The sequence below is a fragment of the Zerene cesonia genome, chromosome 15, assembly GCF_012273895.1.
Source record: "Zerene cesonia ecotype Mississippi chromosome 15, Zerene_cesonia_1.1, whole genome shotgun sequence".
NCBI lineage: Eukaryota > Metazoa > Arthropoda > Insecta > Lepidoptera > Pieridae > Zerene > Zerene cesonia.
Genome location: NC_052116.1, coordinates 5,299,096 through 5,320,676, shown reverse-complemented (window position 1 = coordinate 5,320,676; position 21,581 = coordinate 5,299,096). Strand labels below are relative to the sequence as shown.

Genomic DNA, 21,581 nt, shown 5'->3' with positions numbered 1-21,581 from the left:
ATTTATGCAAAACCGATGGAACAAATAAAAACGATCCAGTAAATATGCACACATCACAATTAGTGAGCAACCCGCTGGGATAAACGTGTTTTATATTACCAATGTTAGCTGTTGAGTTTTTTCAAATTGTGTATCATTCTTGCTCGGTATGTTGAAGATATTGGATCACATGTAATATAGTACTATATTATGTAATTGCACTAATGTTATATTTTGCTTAAATTTTTTTCGAAAATTTGAAGTTTTTTTCTCTTTTAGGTAGGTACAGATATTAAAATGTATTAGGAATACGCCAAAACAGTAAACTACACTGATTTTTATTTTTAAAATCAACACCATTGATGTTAATCGCTTTTGTTGAAATCTTTGCTTAAGCAGTGGTGTTACAGACACTATATTATGTAAATTTAAATACCCAACATTAAAATAAAAACAAGATGACATAACAATTAATTATTACACGAATACAGTCGATATCATACATTATATTTCCTGACATTTACCAGTTAATATGTTTTTGAAATATACATTATAAACTAAATTCTCAAATAGGTAATATGTTTAAAACGGTTTAATTCCTTAGATTTAAATATCGGTTTTTCTACACCAATATTAAAAAGAGGTAACTTTTATATTTTTGTATGTTTATAACGTTTTGCAAAAACCACTAGACCGATTTCAAAAATTCTTTCAAAATTAAAAAGCTGCAACTTCAATGAGTAACATAAGCTAACCATATATATGTACCACGGGCAAAGACGGGGCGAACAGCTAGTAACTACTAAATTACCTACATATAAGTTGGACTTTTAATGAAATCGATCCGTATCCGAATACATTCAATAACATTTGGGACACTTACCGTAATGAGTTATTCACGTTACTATTTTTATTACGTCTGGTCTAAATTTATACTTCTTTATACTTGGCTTTAGTAAATTGTTTGAGAAATTAGGCCACTTCATTACCGACAAGCTTATGAATCTAGTCAAAATACCTGAAATTAAGTAAATCTTTAAGCATCTACCCTCATTCGTATACGGCGGGAATTTTTTCGATATAACTGTCTGTATAAATAATAAAAAGTTTAATGGTGTAAGTTTCTTATTTCTTGTTGCTTCTTTAACGAATGTATGAAATTCATGATACATATGCAATGAAACCCGACCCTATTTTATATTCTCCGGTCATCATCTCTCGCTTAAAGTCAGTGATAGCTAGGCGTCTGTCATCTTAGCATTGTTTTCGTGAGAATCATAATATTATAAACATTCAAAAATAGGTACGTACGCTTACTAATACGCTAAATACTTAAATGTAGCTTATTTTATTTCTTTAAATATTTACCTCGCTTTTTTAATTAATTTATTAACAATTTCCAATATCTGAATAATATGCCATAGTTTGACCTGGGCCCTATATACAATATATAATTATATTAATAATAATTTGAAATAGTACCTACTGTTTAATGGGATTATTGGAATGTAGCTGGCAACATAGACTCATGAAAATAATACCAAATAATAATAATAATACCTTTTTGGAAAATTTAACCAATTTCAAAAAAAGAGGAGACTATCAATTCGCCTTATTTTTTGTGTTTGATACCTTTATACATATTAAACTGAGTGAAGTATGATGTGAAATTTTTTATTTGAGTTAGTATATCCTTTATTGTTCATTTATAAAAATCTTAGTACTTTTGTCGGGCTATGTAACGATTCTAGATGGATATTTTAAAACTGATATTTTATGATATTGGACACTAAGGCCTATTTTATTATTATTGGCTATTGATATTGATTTCGCTTACATTCTATATATAATACCATAAGAAAAAATAATACAATTGACCCTAAATTTATTGTATGTTACAACTATCTGAACTAACATTGTACATATTCCCATAATATTGTATTTACAGCATTACAATGAGCTGGACTCGTGTGGTTGCCATAACGGGATGCGACAGCGGCCTTGGCTGGGCTCTCGCAGCCCGTTTGGCCCGAGAAGGTCTAATTACTGTGGCAGGTTGGTTTTCATATGCAATTCGTGCTACTTTGCGGTCCATAATTTCAAGATAGCATTGCGTATTTGCTGTTAAGTGAATTGTTGCCTATAGTCAATAACACAACTGCAATAATATTTCATAGTACGTTTTTAATAGAGATAATCCGCTTTTCGATTGAATGAATACTACAAATTCTTCGGGTCAATGTTTTCTTTAGTATACTAAAGTCTAGACACTAAGCTAGGTATTTGACATAATCGTAAAAACTAAACGTTTCTTTATGGTATTTTGAAATTTCTTTGTATGCAAATTTATGAAAAAAGCGCAAAGTATCATATAAAAACTGCATTAAATAAATTTCGGACTAAAATAATTCGTATAAAATAGAACCAGCTAACTGACTTATCAACCAGTATACATACCTACAACTTATTCATAACAAACTTCCCACAGGCATGTACAATGGAACTGATACTGAAGCATCATATGCCTTAAAAAGTTTATGCGCTCATCCCCATAAACTTGACGTGACGGACCCTGAAAGTATTGCAAAGTTTTATGGTTATGTAAAACATCTTCTAGAACAAAATCCAGAGTATAGTGAGTATAAACATTTTCAGTCCATTGGACAAAATGATGGTACCTTGTTTTACATAATTTTTCCAAAAGACAGCATTAATAGAAAAGTTTATGACAGCATTTCGAATGATGCCATATAATTTTAGATAAGAAACAAAATTATTGAGCCAAGTAAATGTACATAATTCGCCTTGGAATATTACTTTTTGCAAGTAGGCATTCCGCAGCCAAATTCGCGGTTACCTTGCATCCTAAACTATATTTTACTTCAAAGCAGGGATTAAGACAGTAGCGCGAGTCTCTTACAATTAAGCCTCTCTAGAATGCACTTGACAAGATTTGACCGTGTTCAATTATACATATCGTTTTACAATTATATCGATAACTTGAACTGAAAAAGTATTATAGGGTAGTTAATGAGCCGCCTGATGTACTATGTCTTTTTTTTTCTTAAAATTTAGAGCGATTATGATTACGATATCTTCCTTCTAATAAACTACTTTAACTTTTTAGAATTATACGCATTGGTAAATAACGCTGGCGTGATGACAATCGCGGACTACGAAATACAAACCCCTCATATTATTGAGAACACCATTAACGTTAATTTACTGGGGTCGATGAGAATGGCGTCTGCATTTCTTCCTGATCTCAGAAGAACCGCTTCAGAGGTGATCTTAATTGACGTTTAGTCATACGATATATCTATGAAACGTTATATTTTTTGGCGATTTTGTGAGTTGACAATAAGATGAAGATAGTCAGTAATACACAGAGTAATTTCAATATGTTCACAGGGTATTGTGCAACCACGTATAATAAATATAGCAAGTCATTGTGGACTACAGCCATTGCCTAGGTTTGGACCATACAGTGCAAGCAAGGCTGGCTTATTGGCATGGACGCGGTCACTACGGTTGGAATATTCTGGAAACGGTTTGAACGTCGCGGCATTTGTACCTGGTCTCTATTTTATTTTTCTCTCTAATGATATAAATTTTAAATAGGTATTTTTATACATATTGTAATGTCTATAACTTCCCAAAATTCGAAGTGAATCTATTATTTATACATGCGTATATCAGAAATCAACGTTATATTATTCTCAATAAATAAACATGCATGTTTTCAGGCGGATTTGTGGGTGCCAGTAACCTCATGTTCACTCAAAAATGTCAAGAAGATGCAATATTAAAGAATATGACTGATGAACAGAAGCCAATATACGAATCTAAAATATTAACACTGAATAATTACTTGTGCCAGAACACACAGAAAAGTAGATTTGATGCGCTGAGAGATGAGAATATTATAGAGACGTTTATGAAAGTAATACACGACGAAAAGCCGAAATTATTATACAAGGTGGAGACTTGGCGATACAAATTCTATTATACGTTAATGAAAATTCCATTTCCGGAATCTTTCCATTTATGGATTATCAAGAAATTCTTACGATTTCCTAATTGAAATTGATTAATTATGGGCCAACATTTTATTATTATTATCGATGAGATAATAATGAATATATTATCATGTAATAAATAGATAATAGGCTCTATGTATATTGTAATTATTAATATTATTTTATTAATAATATTATTTTAAATATTACTTTGTAATATCCTTGTAACATATTTTATATCGATTGAGTCATGATCATCTCTAAACAGTTATAAAGAAAATACAGTAATTAAATATTTGAAATGGCAAATAAATTTAAATACTACCTACTTCAAATTCTCTTTATTTTAAGAAAATTGTAATTTTATAGACCTAAAAACCAGCCCCATACATTCATGAGAAATATATGGTTAAATATCGAGTTGGCGGATAGTCTCTGGACCTGGTAACTGGCTGCCGTTGACAGGTTGAGGTTGCGGTTCCCCGGGATTCCCGCGATTCCTCCAACAAAATGGTGCAACGAAACACAGTCGAGAGATTAGTTCGCGACTAATTTTTTAAAGTTCCCAGGGCGTTTTCTTTTTGCTCTGACATTTGATTATGCGTAATTATGCAGGCTCTAGTAAATAATAAACAATATTAGCAACATTTTTTTTATTTATTTATAACTAAGTTCAACTCTATATTGTTACCTCTTAATGGAACTAAATTTTAGTTATTTAGATTTTTAAAATAAAATACACTCTCTTTATTATCTCGACACGTCGAGGGAGAGGTCAGTTTTTATTAAAATTAATATAAATAATGAAAACTGGTAATGCCAAGTCTAATCTATCATTTTTAAATAGCAGCAGTACTTACAGGTATCCAATAAAGTAAAGACATAAAAGTTTAATACTTATTTACAATATAATTTTCTCCCTATAAATGCAAATTAGGATTTTGTATAGAACTTGGAACTCATTTGGATATTTATTCTTTTTCCGGTGAAGACCAAGCCAGGCATAATTTTTGTACTGAAGTTGGCTCACCTTTTTTACATTTATGTTTTTGGTGGGACAATAATAACTAAATAAAATTTATAGCTAATTTGAATTTCATTGCTTTTTATCTAAGTCCGTTTTATAGAATGTGTATAAAAGTAATCTGTGGTTTTATAGCCATTGTATAAATCAAGATTGTTATTATCATTTCATTCAATGACATTAGGCTGTCTCTTCTTCTTCTTGTTTGTCTTAAGTGGCAATTCCCGATCCCTTTGGCTGTCTCAAGACGTTGTGTATCACTATGACAATTGACAACTGACATTACTATTTTGTGAAATGTGACATTTGACATAGGTGCAGTAAGAATTTCTGTTACCCGTATTTATTATACTACTCTTTGATTTCTGTCGTTGCGGTTTTAAGCTTCGGCTTACTTGTATTTGCAACGATTTGATCAGTCTTTTAGATTTTGAATACCATTTATCAATTTCAATTTGTATGTACTTTCAACGAGATACTCGCAATTATGTCCTAAATGTTTACTTTTACAAATACGTTACATTATTTTTAAATTTTATTTCTGTCTTCTTGCACTAACTTAAATCTCAACCTTCTACGATGGACGTACAATTTGGACCCAATGCCATAGATGAATCTGTAAGTAACATCTACATATAAAATATTACCTATAAATTATAGATAGCTAATAGGTTATAATACAACCCGGCTTTCAGAATCTGCTTTACAAGCTACAAAGGAAAATAAAGGTGTTTAATACATCTAATTTATTGCCGAATCGTGGGTACAATCTATTGACGACATCAAGGAAATATGGTACAGTATTTGTTGCTTCACCCCAAGGAGTTTTATCTGGTAAGCAATTCTTACTTTCTATCGAATGTTTAAGACTGGAAATAATTTATCACACAACATTCTTAATTAACTCCTTACAGTGTATAATATTGATGATTTAATCAAGTGTGAGACTGATCCTAAACATCTATCGGTAAAACTATCAGTACAGCCCACTCATATAGCAGTAAACTGTGATCAAGAATGGCTAGCTGTTGTGGGGAGTCAAATGCTCTTGGTTTATAAAGTATCTGACTTTCAAAATCCAGTAAGTAATAATTTGATGTTATTATCTAATATCCATAAGACTTAATAAACAATATGACTTTTTATTGTGGGAGTCGAGCACGCTTCGGCATGAATTGGGTCAGCTCGCACCGGGGAAGTACCACACCCCCACAGAAAACCGGCGTGAAATAGTGGCATGCCACTGTGTGTGAGAATGCGTGCGAATGTTCATGGGCGGTCGTGATCGCTTACCATCAGGCGAACCACCAGCTCAGTTGCCCGCTATGACATAAAAAAAAAATTACATAATTTAGTTTTTTTCGTTATGGCTTGAACTAGTTTGATATTGTAGTAGTGTAGTAGTGGATGATTCATTCTTAGACATTATTATTTCTGTTAAAATTAATGCTATTTAATATTAGTACCAATTTTACCACAAATTCTTCTTTAAAGTGGAGTCAAGAGACAAGAGACTATTGAGTGAGGTTTATCAATAACTCTATATAACTATATATCCAGTATACTCCTGTGAAGAGAATACATAATATATTAAATAATATGAAGTTTTGAATTAAAAAACAATCACTGATGCCATTTGCAATATTATGTACAATTGACTCACGCCATATCTCTTAAAATTTTGATTAAAATAAGTTGATAACCAAATAATTAAGTAATTATGTGCTGCAGAAAATGTTTCACCCAGTAAATCATCTTTATCATCATCTAATAATGTTATTTCATATCATGTCATACATAAGGCAAGCTATATATATATATATATATATATAGTAATACTTATCTTTTTCAGAATGTCGGACCATCTGCGACTATAAAATGTGACATCAATCCATCCACTTTTGTTTCTTCCCTTCAATGGAATCCAAGTGTACCTGACACTATAGGTATTGTGTTCTTTGATGGTACTTTGGTTGTTTGTCAAGTTAGTACTATGCAGAAAAAGCAAATACAATCTACAGCAAGGTAAGCCAATTGTCAATATTCTGTTTCATGTTTATATATAAACTTAAATTATTATTGTAATCATTGAAACATTAAAAATTAAGTACACAGGACAATATATTTGGGTTAAAGATACTTTATTTCCATTAAAAATGTGTATTTATTATTATAAGAATGCATACAAACTGAAAAATTAAAAATAAGTTGCAAAGAAACATGACCAGTAGATGTTATTGTGCAAGAATATAATTTTAATAAATCTTCATACAGTACCTAACTTTTTTTTCCATCTTGTGATCAGGTGTTTATGTTGGAGCCCTAAAGGAAAACAGTTGGTAACTGGCAATAATGATGGAACACTTTGCCAATACAAACCAGATTTATCACCAATGAAATCCGTACCAGCTCCCAATTTGTTTGAAGGAGCCCCTGTTGAAGCTCTGGCTATTTATTGGATATCCACTTACCAATTTGCTGTTGTATATAGAAATGCATCTGACAATAGCCGTCCAGGTATGAAATACATTTGAAATTTATGTATGTTACAGTATAAATAATATTTTAATTCTTTAGCTTTAAAAGTCACTCTTATCCAAGAAAGGTAACTTGATAATTTTTTTTTCCTTTGTACCATGTCCATGACTATGACTATGATTTGAATATATATGATACTGCTAATTATTATCTGCTATTAAGGTATGAATATTGAATCAAAATGTGTAAATAATATTCTTTAAATATAAAACATTGATATTTTAAAAATTGTTAAAAAATTATTTTTAAAATTGATATCTTAGTGAACTTTTGTGATTTTAGCTCTTACTATAGTCAGCACACCTAAGGGTGCGAAGCCAGCATGCCTCAACTATGAAGATATTTGCTACAGTATGGGTTCCAACAGACCTTGGTATTACTATTTACATGGAATTGCCCAATGGTAAAGAGATTTGGAATTACTTGAGTCTCAGTTTGATATAAAAATATGTACATCTTAATATTTTTTGTCATAAATTTCAGGAATATTATAATATCATCGTCATCAAATAGCATGGAAATTGCAACCCTTGGATCTAAAGATTGTGTGTCATGGATGCAATGGTGCCAGGTAAGCATTATTTTTTATATAGGCTGAGAAATATTACAACTTGTATTAGTTCACTTTGTGAACAATAATCGCATAAATTATTATTCTCTACAAAACAGGCCAGTAACATACCTGGGGGACGAATCCTGAGTTTGAACCGTGAACATAAGTGATCATTTTTGATATTATAATTTATGAGCTTTAAACATAAATTTTCAAAAATATGTATTTAAATTTATTGAATCATAAATTTCTGACATTATATCAAGTATTGAACATATAAAACATTTTCAGAATGATGAAGCCAGACCAGAGTTGCCATTAACAGCTAAGAAAGAAGAAAACTACCCAGTTGGATTATGCATTGATACTAGTGATGTACAGAGGCTACCATGGGGTAAATGATAAAATTTTATTGTGAAAGAGAATATGGAATGTTGTTTCAAAAAAAACCAAATATTTGTTTTCAAGGTTAAATAAAATAACTGTCCACACTTGTTTATTTGATTAGTTTTGGGTTCAAGAAAAACAAAATTTTGTAGTAATTTTATATAAAGCAAAGAAATATTAAAGCAATTCTTATACATTAAACTTTTACAATGTACACAATGTTATATTTACAATATATCTCTCTTTCATTATAAGGTGAAAACGAAGTTCTGCCACCAATGCCATTTTTGCTCATTGTGTCTCAAACTGGTCTTCTAACAATCTTCAATATTATCAACTTGGATAAAGGAGCTGCAGTATTATGCACACCACCTCAGACTCTCAAATTAGTACCAACTGCTGCTATGACAAGGTAACCAAACTGTTGTAATAACTTGAGGATGTTATATAAAAATACAGCAGTTTCAATGGTCCAGCAGAAAAACTATCTCTGTAGTATGCAACAAACTCAGATTGAATAATGACCAATTAATTATTTATCAAGACTTATAGACGCCATTTTGAATAAATATTGTGCATTATAATTACTTCATGCAGTGTCTTAAACGCTGTTACAAACAACAACTAACCCGTCAATCATCTGTGTATTTTACTAAAATAAGAGACAATTGTAAAAATTTTAATGTTACAGTAAAAGAGTCATCTTATTTCAATTATATATAAAGGGCAAAGGTGACTGACTGATCTTTCAACGCTCAGCCCAAAGCATTGGTCTGATGGTGCTGAAATTTGGCATGCAGGTTATGATGTATGCATTCTCTAAAAAAGGTTTTTAATAAATTCTAGCCCAAAGGGGATAAAATAGGGAAGAAAAGTTTGTACCATGAAAATTTATTTTGATCACCCTGGCAAAGTTGCAGGCAACTTACTACTCACATGATATGGGATACTTACTATATATTTATTAAACATATTATTTTTGCAGTGAAATACCAGACGATGCACCACAACAACAACCAGAACCACAAGCTCAGGTAAAGCTCCTGTTTTTTATATTATCGTAGTCATTTATCGTAATTAATAAATAATAATATAAACTATCCCACCTTTTAAGTTTAATGAAACTGCACATGGTGTGCAAATTTGATTAGAATCAGTTAAATAGTTTAGGAGCCCATCGCTGATAAACGTGACTCGTAATTTATAATATATATTAAGAAAGATATGGTAGATGCGATTTACGGTATTGTTAAGTAGGTAAGTGCCGTACTCTGTGTCCTGCCAAATAAGCTTTTACCACTGGAACTCAAATACATGATCAAGAAATCCTTACTACATTACATACTATAATTACAGTATCAAAGATTTTTGTTTGTTTTGCTTTCTTCGCAATTGAGCGATTTATGGTTGGTTTGTGTGCGTGTTGTAATAAGGATGCTTTAGACTGTTATAGGCGACTTGTTACCGCGTTGAAATGTTTTTTTCCTCTTGTGGGAATTTTATTTAAATACGGGGGTGAAGGCCAGAGCGAAAAGGTAGTAAAACGACATTAAAAATAAAATTATTTGTAAAATGAGTACCAATATAGTGTTTTTTTTTTTCAAAATTATTATCGAAGTTTCCTCGTGACCCTACTCCTTACAAACTGTACGAAAAATCTGTATAAAAAACCAGGTGTTCGCCCGGGCTCCGCCCGTGGTACATATATATTAAATTTAAATGATGAAAGAACTTTTGAAATCGTTGCAGTAGTTTATGTGTGTATACGTAACAAACATACTTATATACAACTCGTACTTCGTAACCTTTTATAATATTAGTATATATTTATTACGTTATATAAAGTAATGTATTTTATATACATATATGTGTTTTATCCATATTTAATTATCAATTTGCAATCACTTTTACAAATTTTTTTAGCCTTCAAGCCAACCAGCGCCAGTTATTCAACAACCACAAGCAGTTATGCAACCGTCTCCACCGGCACAACAACCGTTGACAACAATTCAACAACTCACGAAATCTGCACAACAGACATTGCCGACGGTCGAACAACCGAGTACGGATAACGCGCCATTTTCTTTGTCGCAAGTGCAGAGTGCTATCGGAGCTACGGGTAAATCAATCATTTCAAAATTGTTGAGATAAGCAAATGATGCTTTATTATTGCTCATAGCTGTTAGTAAGAAAAATCATAAAAATGCTTTTTAAGATTCTCAAAGTAACACGAAAAGTTATTTGAATCACAATTTACATACACTTGAAGAGTTGAACCTATCATTAAAATTGACACAATGAAAGAATATTATTTATCATTGCAGCAACATTTAACGTACAAACACAAGCCAAACCAGCAGCTGTTACTGTATCAACTACACCGGTAAGAAATTATGCTTATGAATAAAATGATAGATAGTATGAAATAAATCGTATTAGTCAACAACCTTTGTAACTTACCTTTTTTATATTTGAACAATTTTGCTGAAAATATTATACTTCTTTATGTGATCCTCTAATCCTATTTTCGATCTTTCAATCTTGTAAATCAACAATTCTAATTCGACTTCAAAAAGGGAGGAAGTTATAAATTTAAATGTTTTTTTTTTTGACTTTGTTACATCAGAACTGGTGGTCGCATTACAATTTTGTCTAGCTCGACTCTGACAATTTGAAGGCAGTTTAGCATTTTAATAAAATTGTTACATAAAAGAAGTTTAAATATATTTTGAGTACTGTCTGAAAAAGAAACAATTGCAGGTAGCACCAAAATCAACTCCAGTACAAATCACTCCCAGTCAGACCGCTACAGTGGAGGCAAATGCTGCATTGAAATCGGAACAAGAGAAGGCTAACAAAGCAAAGGTGGAACAAGAGTTGAAGAACATGTTGGTAAAGGAAGTTAATGATTTCCAAATGGAACTATACAAATTTATGACAATGACTAAAGAGAGTCAGAATAAGGTTGGTGTTACTTTGAAATAATATAATTAAAACATTAATTCATATTTTATTTAAATAGTCAAATTTTATGCATAAATCAATATCGTTAATCAATCCAATAGTCTAAGATCCCGCATAAAATCAGCCTTCACCCATCTGATAACTGATCCGTTTTTATTAATTTTTTTTTTGTTAATGAAAGTGAGAGTGATGATTTTATTTTAATTAATAAAATGAAAAATAGCCAAAGACACTTTTCGAGAACCAAACTAAGCTATTTATAGGCGTGTTTATAAATGAAAATATATCGAAAATATGGATCTTATATAGTTATCAGATGGATGAAGGTCAACCTCATACCATCTACTACAACTTTTATGACATAATTACTTATATTAGGGCCGATGGTAAATGAATATATATAAATAGAAACAATCGATGAAATATGTGTATAACATCTTCCCCATAGTTCACCAGGGGACATGGGACTTATGCACACACAATAATATTATTATATTATTAAGCATAGAATATTATGTTACTAATATCAACATGTTGAATTATTATAAGAACTCATCTTATCCAATACAGATTCAACAAGAAATCGATTCTGTTAAACCAAACTCAGAACTCCATACATTAAATGCGGAACAATTGAAGAAAGAATGTTCTGTGGAAGAGTTGAGAGAATCAGTAATTCAATTAAAGTTGGAGCTAGTCAGAGCTTGTGCGGTCATTGCTGAGGCTAAAACACATGCTGAGTAAAGTTTTATTTTATTAGTTACTTAACAATTCAGATATATAGGATTATTTCAATATTTCCTTATTCTAATTAAAATTATAATTTCAGAATTGTATACTTAATTAGTATAGTATAATACTAGGATATTTTTTTGTTTATCTTAGGCCTTTCATGGAATATAATGTTGAAATTAATTTTTAGAGTGGAAGACTTTCATGAATGGACGCAGGCCGATCCGTTAACTATAAAACGTTTATCCTCTATCAAGAAACTTGCGTATTATGTACAGAATCAGCTGGATCAAGCACAAAAAGCGCTCGACTTTAAGTGGAATGAAGTGTCTACTAAAAATCAATATGGAAAGTATGTGTTTTATTTACTCACTCATTGTTGTTACATAATCAGTTTAATGAATAAAGCCTCTTTTATAGCTGTTAACATTTTGGTTTGACCATTTTTAATTATTATACAATAAATTTGTACATATTATTGTTATATAGAATATTTTCATTCAATATGATATGATAAAGACAATACAAAATTATACGAGCATATATCGATTTATTAATATTCACTTTATTTTATTGTGTATTGGTATTTCTTGAATATAATTCTTATTAGGAAACTACCGAAAAAAAATTCATATAAAGGTAAATTAGTTATTCTACAAAGTCAATTAGATTCATTAGGAACTAATTCTAAAAGTCGAGTTATTTTTTAATGATTGGAATTCGTAAACTTATTGTATTTAGAAGGACATAGAGTACATTTTTATTAATATTTATCATTTAACATAGGCCAGGCCAACGCATGATTCGACCAATCTTAGACGACGTTTATCAACCCCTTGTGAAGCAGCAAGAGATTCTAAGCCGACAACAAGCTGTGTTAAAAACATTAAGGAATACCCTCAACGAATGCAATATGACGCCAATGATCAAATCCACGTCGTTGTTACGTAGCACACCATTTAAGAATAAGTACGTATGAATTATGGAATTTTCTCATAGTTTTACAAGGAATATATAACTTATTGCTATGTACGAAATAGGACGGAATGTTGGCTGTGCATTTTCTACAATAATATAATAAACATTTTAATTTTATATAATACATTTTTAATATACAAACCCAAAGGAACCGATTTTGAAATTTATTATACAACCATATATATTATTTAATTTTTATCAAAGGGCTGGATTATTTTAAGTATTAAGCACTTTTCTTATTTCTTTATTAACACTTTTATGTTTTAGAGATCCATTAACAAAATTGACTAAAAACATTCTAAACATGAGCATTGAACCTCAAAACAATAAAGAGAAGGAACTGTCTGCCCAAAAGTTGGATGCTCTCCGTGATATGATTTCCAACCATAGACCTAAGAAAATTAAACCAGTCAGTGTCGAAATTCGTCAGCATTTAGAGGCTATGTGGGACAAATATAAGAAAGGCGTGAAGGAGAGAGCAGAAAAGCGCGAAATGGAGAAACGGATAGAAATACAAAAGCAAATTGATGCCCAGAAAGAGATTGAATACCAAAAACAGTTTGAGGCTCATAAGCAAATTGAAATACAGAAACAAATAAAAGCGGATATTCAGAGACAAATTGAAGCTGAAATGCAAGTTGAGATTAGAAAACAAATAGAGGCACAGATGAAAAATGAGGCACAGGCTAAAATGAAATTACAGCAGGCCAAAACGGAATTACAGCCAGGTGTGGTAGATTTTATGATTTTACTTAACACCTTTATAAAATTAATTGAATTCCAATCACTTTACTCACGCCTTCCTTCGTGTCTTTTAACATATTAACTGTGAAGTGGAACACTAAATTATTGGTAATTACACATTAAATGCATTCTAACAATGATCTCCCATTCAAATTATGTCACATACAATAAATAACCATTCCAACATATTAACAATTCGCAGCTCATCAAATTAATACATTCATTAAAATGGAACCAAAACCTCAAAATTTAAAAGAATCACCCATTTCCATGCCAACTTTTTCACCAGCCAGTATAGTAAAAACTTCCAAACCGGCTCTCGGAAATGTTGCCAGATCATTGTTTACTGGAGGTATGTAATGTAATCGATTAAATCCCTGATAAACTTTTTTATTCACGTAACAAGTTTACATAACAGCAAGAAAATAGTACAAACATAGATAGTGTGGTTGATGTCAAGTGAAAAAAAGTGCATAAATATTAAATTTTAAATTTAATAGAATCTCCAATTATTCATTAACTAGCTTGTAATGGACTAAATAACCTTTCTAAATAACTATAATAGATTGCGTTATTTCATGCGTTTGTTAATAAACAATCAATTATTCTAGAAACAAAGACCGATGATGCTCCTAAGCAGCAACCCCAAATTTCAGTAGCGCCTATCAAAGCCGAACCTATCGCTACTAATATAACTGCACCGACAAACCAGCGTTCATTACAAGATTATTTGAAAAGTGATGTTGATAATTTGTTGCAAAATGTTTGCTCACCGACCTCCTTTTCTTGTGAGTATTAAATAATGTTTTTTTATTTTTTCATTTTTAATTAATTGACCAAATAAAACATTTTTTACTATGTTATGCTGTTTATAGTATTTAATTATTTTAAAGCTGGTTCATACCATATTTCAAATGTATTATATGTATAGATAATGCCCATAGTTTTCTATAAAAAAAAACTTATTAAAAAATTGTCTTTACAGTTGCAAAACCCACCACGACGAACAGTACACCTTCATCAGTATTCTCATCGAAACCAATAGCTGGAATGACGAGTATGTTCAGTAAATTCACAGAATCGCCCGCCCCAGACACAAAGCCAGTAGTGAAACCCAATGTGACATCTGATGAAACGGGCGAACTCGAAACTAGCGCAACCCCAACAAAACCCACAACTCAGTTACAAGCTAAAGAAAATAAACCCTTGCAAAACATATTCAGTATGAAGACTTCTACACCCTTAACAAACGTGCAAAATGTTCCTGATCTCGTTAAAGGAAATCAGATAACGTTAAGCAAAACCGAAGTTAAATCAGCACCAAAAGCAGAAAAGGAAGCTTCCGTGCCCAAAGAAAATGTAACGAAACCTGCGGAAGCTGCAGTCAAAATTTCTGTTGCAAAGAAAGAAAGTGAACTGAAACCTTTTCCCATTCAATCTTTAAGCTTCCCTCCCGGTGTAACACCTTCGCAACCCGTTTTTGTTGGTAAGATTGATTATAATTTAAATTTTTAGTTTTGTAGCATTGAAATACATTATGTAATAAGTGTAGTTGTGTAGTTTGATCACGTGTTACCCTAAGGTACATGAAACCGAATTTAGTAGTAGAAAGAAGAGTAGAAGAAATTCGATTACGGATGGCCGAGAGGCTTGGTGTTGCTACGGTTTGGCAAAAAGACGCGGGTTCGAATCCCGCCTCGAGTACAAGTTTTTTCTATTCTTTTTTTTTTTAATTCTCAAAAATGAGTATATTTACAATACCGTAGTATAAAACATACAAAAATTATTACTATAAATAACTCGGCTTTTGCAGTGGACCTTAAGAAGCCAAATGAAATTAAAATCCAAAAATCTCTTCCTGCATCATTTTTCGCTTCTACTCCATCAACTACTGGTAAGGAGTTAATTAATTATTTAATTTAAATGTACCTTTAATTTATCTTGAGGAAAAATCGTCATTGTTTATTTTTTTCAGGGTCAGAGAGTCCGGCAGTTACAACATCTCAAGTGACATCTACCACCTCGGCACCAGCAAAAGCTTCAAACACAACACCCGAAACTACCGAACCACCAACCGCTACAGCTACTGTTGCTTCTACACCAGATCCTATCAAGAATCAGAAAGAAGAAACCACCGAAGAAAAACCACCAACTACATCCCAATCCGAACAAACAGGCTCAAAACCAGAAACACCCGTTGCCTCAACAGTATCATCCCCTGCCACACCAACAGCTTCAACGACTACAACACAAGCAACTACCAGTGCTACACCACAATCTGTATTTGGTAGTGCTGTTTCAAAATCTTCAATATTTAGTGCACCATCTTCAGAGGCAGCTCAGCCATTATTTGGATCTTCCACTCAAGTAACTAATACCACTACTACAGCTACATCAAGTTTCGGTTCAGCTGGTTTTGGAAGTTCTCTATTCGGTTCTACAACAACGACGCCAAGCGTTACAACCGTTGCGACTTCCTCCGTATTTGGCGCGGCTTCCGCTCAAAGCGTTTTCAGTACCGCAAACAAAACTGCTTTTGGTACACCAGCTACTTCTGGTCAAGGTCTATTTAGTTCCACGACAACACAAGCATCTACTTTTGGAGGTGGCGCTGTGTTTTCTTCTAATCAGTCCGTGTTTGGAACGTCTTCTGCTCAAAGTACTGTATTCGGCAGTAATGCTCAGCCTGTGTTCGGATCGCAAACAACGCAATCGTCCACATTCGGTGCGTCATCTCCTACAACGCAATCAAGTACAGGCAGTATATTTGGAACATCGACGTCTACAACACAATCGTTATTTGGTTCATCTACCGCCGCACAACCAGTTTTTGGTAATGCTGCGACGACACCGACGTCGGTGTTTGGTGCACCTACATCGCAGACCACTGTGTTTGGTTCTCCAACATCGCAGTCATCTGTATTTGGTTCCACTACGCCGGCTTCATCAGTGTTCGCCGCATCACCCACTACACAATCTTCATTATTCGGAACATCAACTACGAGTCAAGCTGGACCTGTTTTTGGGGATGGTGGTGCGAGCCTATTTGCTTCAGTCAGTATTTCTTCAACGAGTGCCCCGTCTCAAAGTGGAGGCAATCTATTTGGCAGCAGGTGAGACCCATTAACAATTTTATATGCGGTAGTCGAGCACGCTTCGGCACGAAACGGCCAGCTCGCACCGGGGAAATACCACACCCCCACAAAAGACATTCTGCTGTGTTTCGTTCGGCGAGTGGGGGAGCCGGAGGCCCATATCCTTTTCCTTACCCTTCCCAGTCTTTTCCTTTATTCCTATCGCCAATCCTTTCTTAATCCTTTCCCAAAAAGTCGGCAATCCATTTATAGAGGCGTAAGGTCTGCAATGGACCTTATACCTCTCCAAATGTTTATGGGCGGTGGTAGCGGTTACCATCAAGCGTCCCACCAGCTCCATCGTCGACTGTAACATAAAATAAAACAAAAAAGAAACACGAAAGTTCGTAAGAATGTTTGTTACTTTTACGCAAAAACAGCTAATCATCTGTATGAAATGTGGTACAGAAACAGATTATAGTCTGAGATTAGCACAAAAGCTACTTTTTAACATTAAATGATTTAAATTAGATAAGAGTTCCATATTTATTTTTTTATTTAAAGACCTTCCACGTACTCTCATTTAAATTTGGCCAAATTCTGACAATTGGAAGTTCTTTGGCGATAATAATAATAAGATATAAAATTAATTTTAATTAAACTCATTGTTTTGACTTTATTCAGTTCCGCTTCAGTATTCGGAAGTTCCAACACGAATGTGTTTGGCGCAAAATCAACGTTCAGTGGTAACAATCCGACAGCCGCTAGCATATTTGGCGGAAGCAATAACAGTGGAGGTGGGTTTGGTCAGAAGCCAGCCACGGATTTCTGGAGTGGAGGCAATACAGCTTCCAGCGGATTTGGTTCTGGTTTTGGTAAGCAATTAGGAGAATTACTTTACATAAATAAATAATAACATCGTTTTTTGAACAAATTACACGTTACATAAACCCCAGACTCCTCATAGAGTATTATTATAAACTCTACTATGTGTCTTTATAAATTTACAAGCTTATATAATAATCAACAACATTAGTTCCCATAGTACATCCAATAGTTTTATGTGAAATGTTTATTACTTCTAATTTATATATGTTTTATTTTAAAATAGGGCAACCAGCAACAACGCAAAGTTCGTTATTTGGTAGCTCTGGAGGGAGTTTCAGTCAGCCATCCACGGGCCAGCCTTTTAGTAGCCCACAAAAAGCATCTGTATTCGGTTCACCGCAACAACAATCAGGTATGGTTAGCTGGAACATGCTAAAATACGAATAAATCACACCATAATATATAACAAAGTCGCTTTTCGCCGTCTGTGTCTGTATGCTTAGATCTTTAAAATAACACAACCAATTTTGATGGGGTTTTTGTAATAAATAGAGTGAGTCAAGAAGAAATAAAATGAAATGAAATGGGGAAAGTTTATATGTAACATAACATCTATTAAATAGTGGAGAAATATTGTCCATACCCCAAAATAATAAAAGTAAGGCAGAACGGCGTTCGCCGGGTCAGCTAGTTGAGAAGTTAATATAATTATTGAAACTCACATCTTTCATTAATGTACCGAATTTCTTATGAATTTGTGTACGTCTAACTCATATTATAATCTGAATCTTTGCATGATTGTGTTTGTTCTTACGAGCCTGAGCAAACGAAATTTATAGATGTTTTGTATCTGAATCCTTCCTAGTCTTTTTTATTTTATTATTGTTTATTTATTTATTATTATAGCGCCCGCGTTTGGAGGGTCTCCCGTGTTTGGCTCAAAACCTGTATTCTCGTCACCACCAAGGTAGGAAATATAATAAAAAGAAATACAAATCAGCATTCATACTAAAAGCAGTGGTGGCTCAGTGGTGAGAACCTCGGACTTCAAAATCGATAAGTCGGGGTTCGAGACCGGGCGAGCGTGCAGGAAATAAATTGATTTTTCAATTTATCTGCGCATGTGGATAACATCACCACTGCTTAAACGGTGAAGGAAAACATCGTGAGGAAACCGGCATGTCCAAGAATTAAAAGTTCGACGACATGTGACATCTGCCAACCCGCACTTGGCCAGCGTGGTGGATTATGGCCTGAACCCTTATAGGAGGCCTGTGTCCCAGCAGTGGGAACATATATGGGCTGATGATGATGATGATGATTCAAACTAAAATATAAGTTTTATAATTGTACATACACATAAATTAGTTAAATTAGCGAATGTTATATAAAATAGTTTGTGAATTTTTAATTAAAAAAGCTTTTCAATACTTCTTCACATACTTTTTATGTTCATATATCATTTTAAATATCTTAAATAAGCTTATAATAGAAGTAACTTAATAAATTTTTTAACAATATAATTACTTGTACAGTTTCGGTGCGTCGGCATTTGGCGGTGTGAACAAGAGCCCCAGTGGGAGCTTCGGGGGCTCCGCCACATTCGGAGGGGCGCCCGCGTTTGGTGGGACCGGGTTTGGGAACACTTCTCCGGGAAAAGTCTTTGGTGCGACATCACCTGGTCAGTTTCAATTTATAATCTTAATACATATAAATAACGTCTTACATTGCTTGTCCGCGATGGACTCCCTAAATTACTTAACCAACTCGAGCATGATTATTTATTCAAAGTCAATATAGAAGACACACCAGATTGTTATCTATTTTAATTTAATTTTTGAAAGTGTATTAGCTTTCGTTCGAAACCGAGAGACCAGTGCATTAAAAATCCTTCATTTACAATTTATTAGTAATAATTTATATATCATTGTATCACTATCATTTCAATTCATATGAATTTTTGCAACACAACTTATTTACGATAAAATATTACTTCCAGGGTTCGGTTCGCCGACACAATCAAATGCAACGTTCGAGAACCTAGCAACACAGAACACGCTAACGTTCGGTAACCTCGCACAGCAATCGGGACAAGCGCCTCAGCCCGCACCTAGTTTTAACACGTATGTATAATGTACATAATCACAATTCACACTTCACACTAATATTATAAATGTGAAAGTTGTTTGTTTGGATGTTTGTCCGTCAATCACGCTGAAATTACTCAACGGGTTATTTATGAAATTTGGTATACAGACAGGGTACGAACTGACTTGGGTGCTAGGATACTTTTTACCCCAATTAAATGCTCCCTTGGGATAAAAGAGGATTCTTGATATCCGGGCGGAGTCGGGACAAGTGTCTAGTATATATAAGTGCAGATAATTCATTTCTACGGAAAAGGTCACCGACCTTTCTCGGGAGATAGGTACCAACCACTCCAGATTCTAAAATGGAACCAAATGACAACAATTTCCTGACTAAAAATAGGCCAATTGGTTGAAAACCATGGAAATATCGAGTAAGAAAACAAAAAAATACAGTCGAATTAATATTTAGGAATGAATTAAAACAATTAACTAAGTATAAACTTGTTTTTCCTTTTTATTTCAAATGTATAAAATAAATAATAAAATATTCAATTTCTAGATCTCCATCTTTTTCTGGCTGGCGCGGTTGACAATAAACTACGACTTCATGAAGATAAATCCTGTGAATGCACTGAAATGTTTAAGAATCTAATGTGATGTTTTAATATTCTGTTAAGGGGACGACATTGCTCAATGACCTTGAAGATTTGCTCTCTGCGCTAGCACTTGTCATATTGTGCACCCTCTAGCGATATATAACGTTGTAAAAGTAAAAGTGAATAAAAATAATGGACCTGATAAGCAATTTTGTTTTTAGTTTTGGCCACTTTAAAATAAAAAGTAATCAGTACAAATATGACCAATGTTCCAGAGTCTACATACATTTTTTATTGAGTAATTGAACTACTGGAATTATTAAAAAATATGAGATGTTTTTGGGAATTGAGCAATGTAAACACCTTAATGTAATGATTATTTGGTTAAGAATGAAATAAAATTTTGGTATATTTATAATGTGCATATTGTTTGTTGTTATTACTCATTCCTATAATGAATACAAGTGGTACTAGGGGAGCTCTACGGGGAGAGGGGATTTCGGGATTTACTCGATTAGATTATACATTAGATTAATATAAAAGAAGGAACCTTATTGCTAAGTACCTTCAGAAAGTGTGAGCACCTCAATACTGGTGGGTGCGCTCAGAGGAGCCGCAGGAGTATAAAAAATATCAATAATTCTCTAAGGTTATGCTCAAATCGTCAGATTAGCGAAATTTGGACTTATGTTGTCCCTGTTCTATGTACCCCTTTTACTAAAAGTAATTTTATGTATGTTTTATTATAGTGGCATAATTGAGTATGCAAAATCTATCGCGCTTTAATATTTCCATAACCCTGGTTTTTTACTATAAAAAAATCAGAAAACCTTCTGATCTGCGAATGCTACTATGGTCAGCGGATCGTTTTTTCACCCTTTTTTTTCACTTTGGATGACAAAAGGCTTATTTAATCGTAAAGTGAAATGCACCTTAACATTATGAAATTGATTGGTGACTTCTATTACAGTTATTTGAGCAAAAGTTGATTCGAAATATTGTATACCTAGTCTTGCCATAAATATTGTAATAAAGAAAAAAGAAAATTGTTAACTGCAAATAACATTTATTACTT

General features: G+C 33.0%; 2 protein-coding genes across 4 annotated transcripts; both read left to right on the top strand.

Annotated features, from left to right (window-relative positions):
• Positions 1 to 1,195: 1,195 nt before the first annotated feature.
• LOC119832374 (D-beta-hydroxybutyrate dehydrogenase, mitochondrial) lies at positions 1,196 to 4,123 on the top strand. Its single transcript, XM_038356043.1, has 6 exons — positions 1,196 to 1,282; positions 1,928 to 2,034; positions 2,468 to 2,614; positions 3,107 to 3,264; positions 3,391 to 3,556; positions 3,726 to 4,123. Exons 2-6 carry the CDS (start codon positions 1,935 to 1,937, stop codon positions 4,061 to 4,063), a joined length of 909 nt encoding a protein of 302 aa, XP_038211971.1. The 5' UTR covers positions 1,196 to 1,282; positions 1,928 to 1,934; the 3' UTR covers positions 4,064 to 4,123.
• Positions 4,124 to 5,348: 1,225 nt separating this feature from the next.
• Positions 5,349 to 20,928, top strand: LOC119832248 (nuclear pore complex protein Nup214-like). Of its 3 annotated transcripts, XM_038355907.1 has the most exons (28): positions 5,349 to 5,640; positions 5,718 to 5,856; positions 5,937 to 6,103; positions 6,875 to 7,047; positions 7,328 to 7,539; positions 7,843 to 7,963; positions 8,044 to 8,131; positions 8,405 to 8,507; positions 8,756 to 8,912; positions 9,486 to 9,534; positions 10,424 to 10,619; positions 10,825 to 10,883; positions 11,261 to 11,464; positions 12,035 to 12,204; positions 12,387 to 12,548; positions 12,983 to 13,165; positions 13,442 to 13,902; positions 14,121 to 14,270; positions 14,530 to 14,706; positions 14,904 to 15,404; positions 15,732 to 15,812; positions 15,894 to 17,031; positions 17,677 to 17,867; positions 18,104 to 18,232; positions 18,727 to 18,787; positions 19,356 to 19,501; positions 19,820 to 19,943; positions 20,470 to 20,928. In XM_038355907.1, the coding sequence occupies exons 1-28, from the start codon at positions 5,602 to 5,604 to the stop codon at positions 20,498 to 20,500; spliced, it is 5,412 nt and encodes a 1,803-aa protein (XP_038211835.1). In that variant the 5' UTR covers positions 5,349 to 5,601; the 3' UTR covers positions 20,501 to 20,928. The 3 variants fall into 3 exon arrangements, with proteins under 3 accessions (XP_038211835.1, XP_038211837.1, XP_038211836.1); XM_038355909.1 differs by lacking the exon at positions 14,121 to 14,270; XM_038355908.1 differs by lacking the exon at positions 15,732 to 15,812.
• The last annotated feature ends 653 nt before the right edge of the window (positions 20,929 to 21,581 follow it).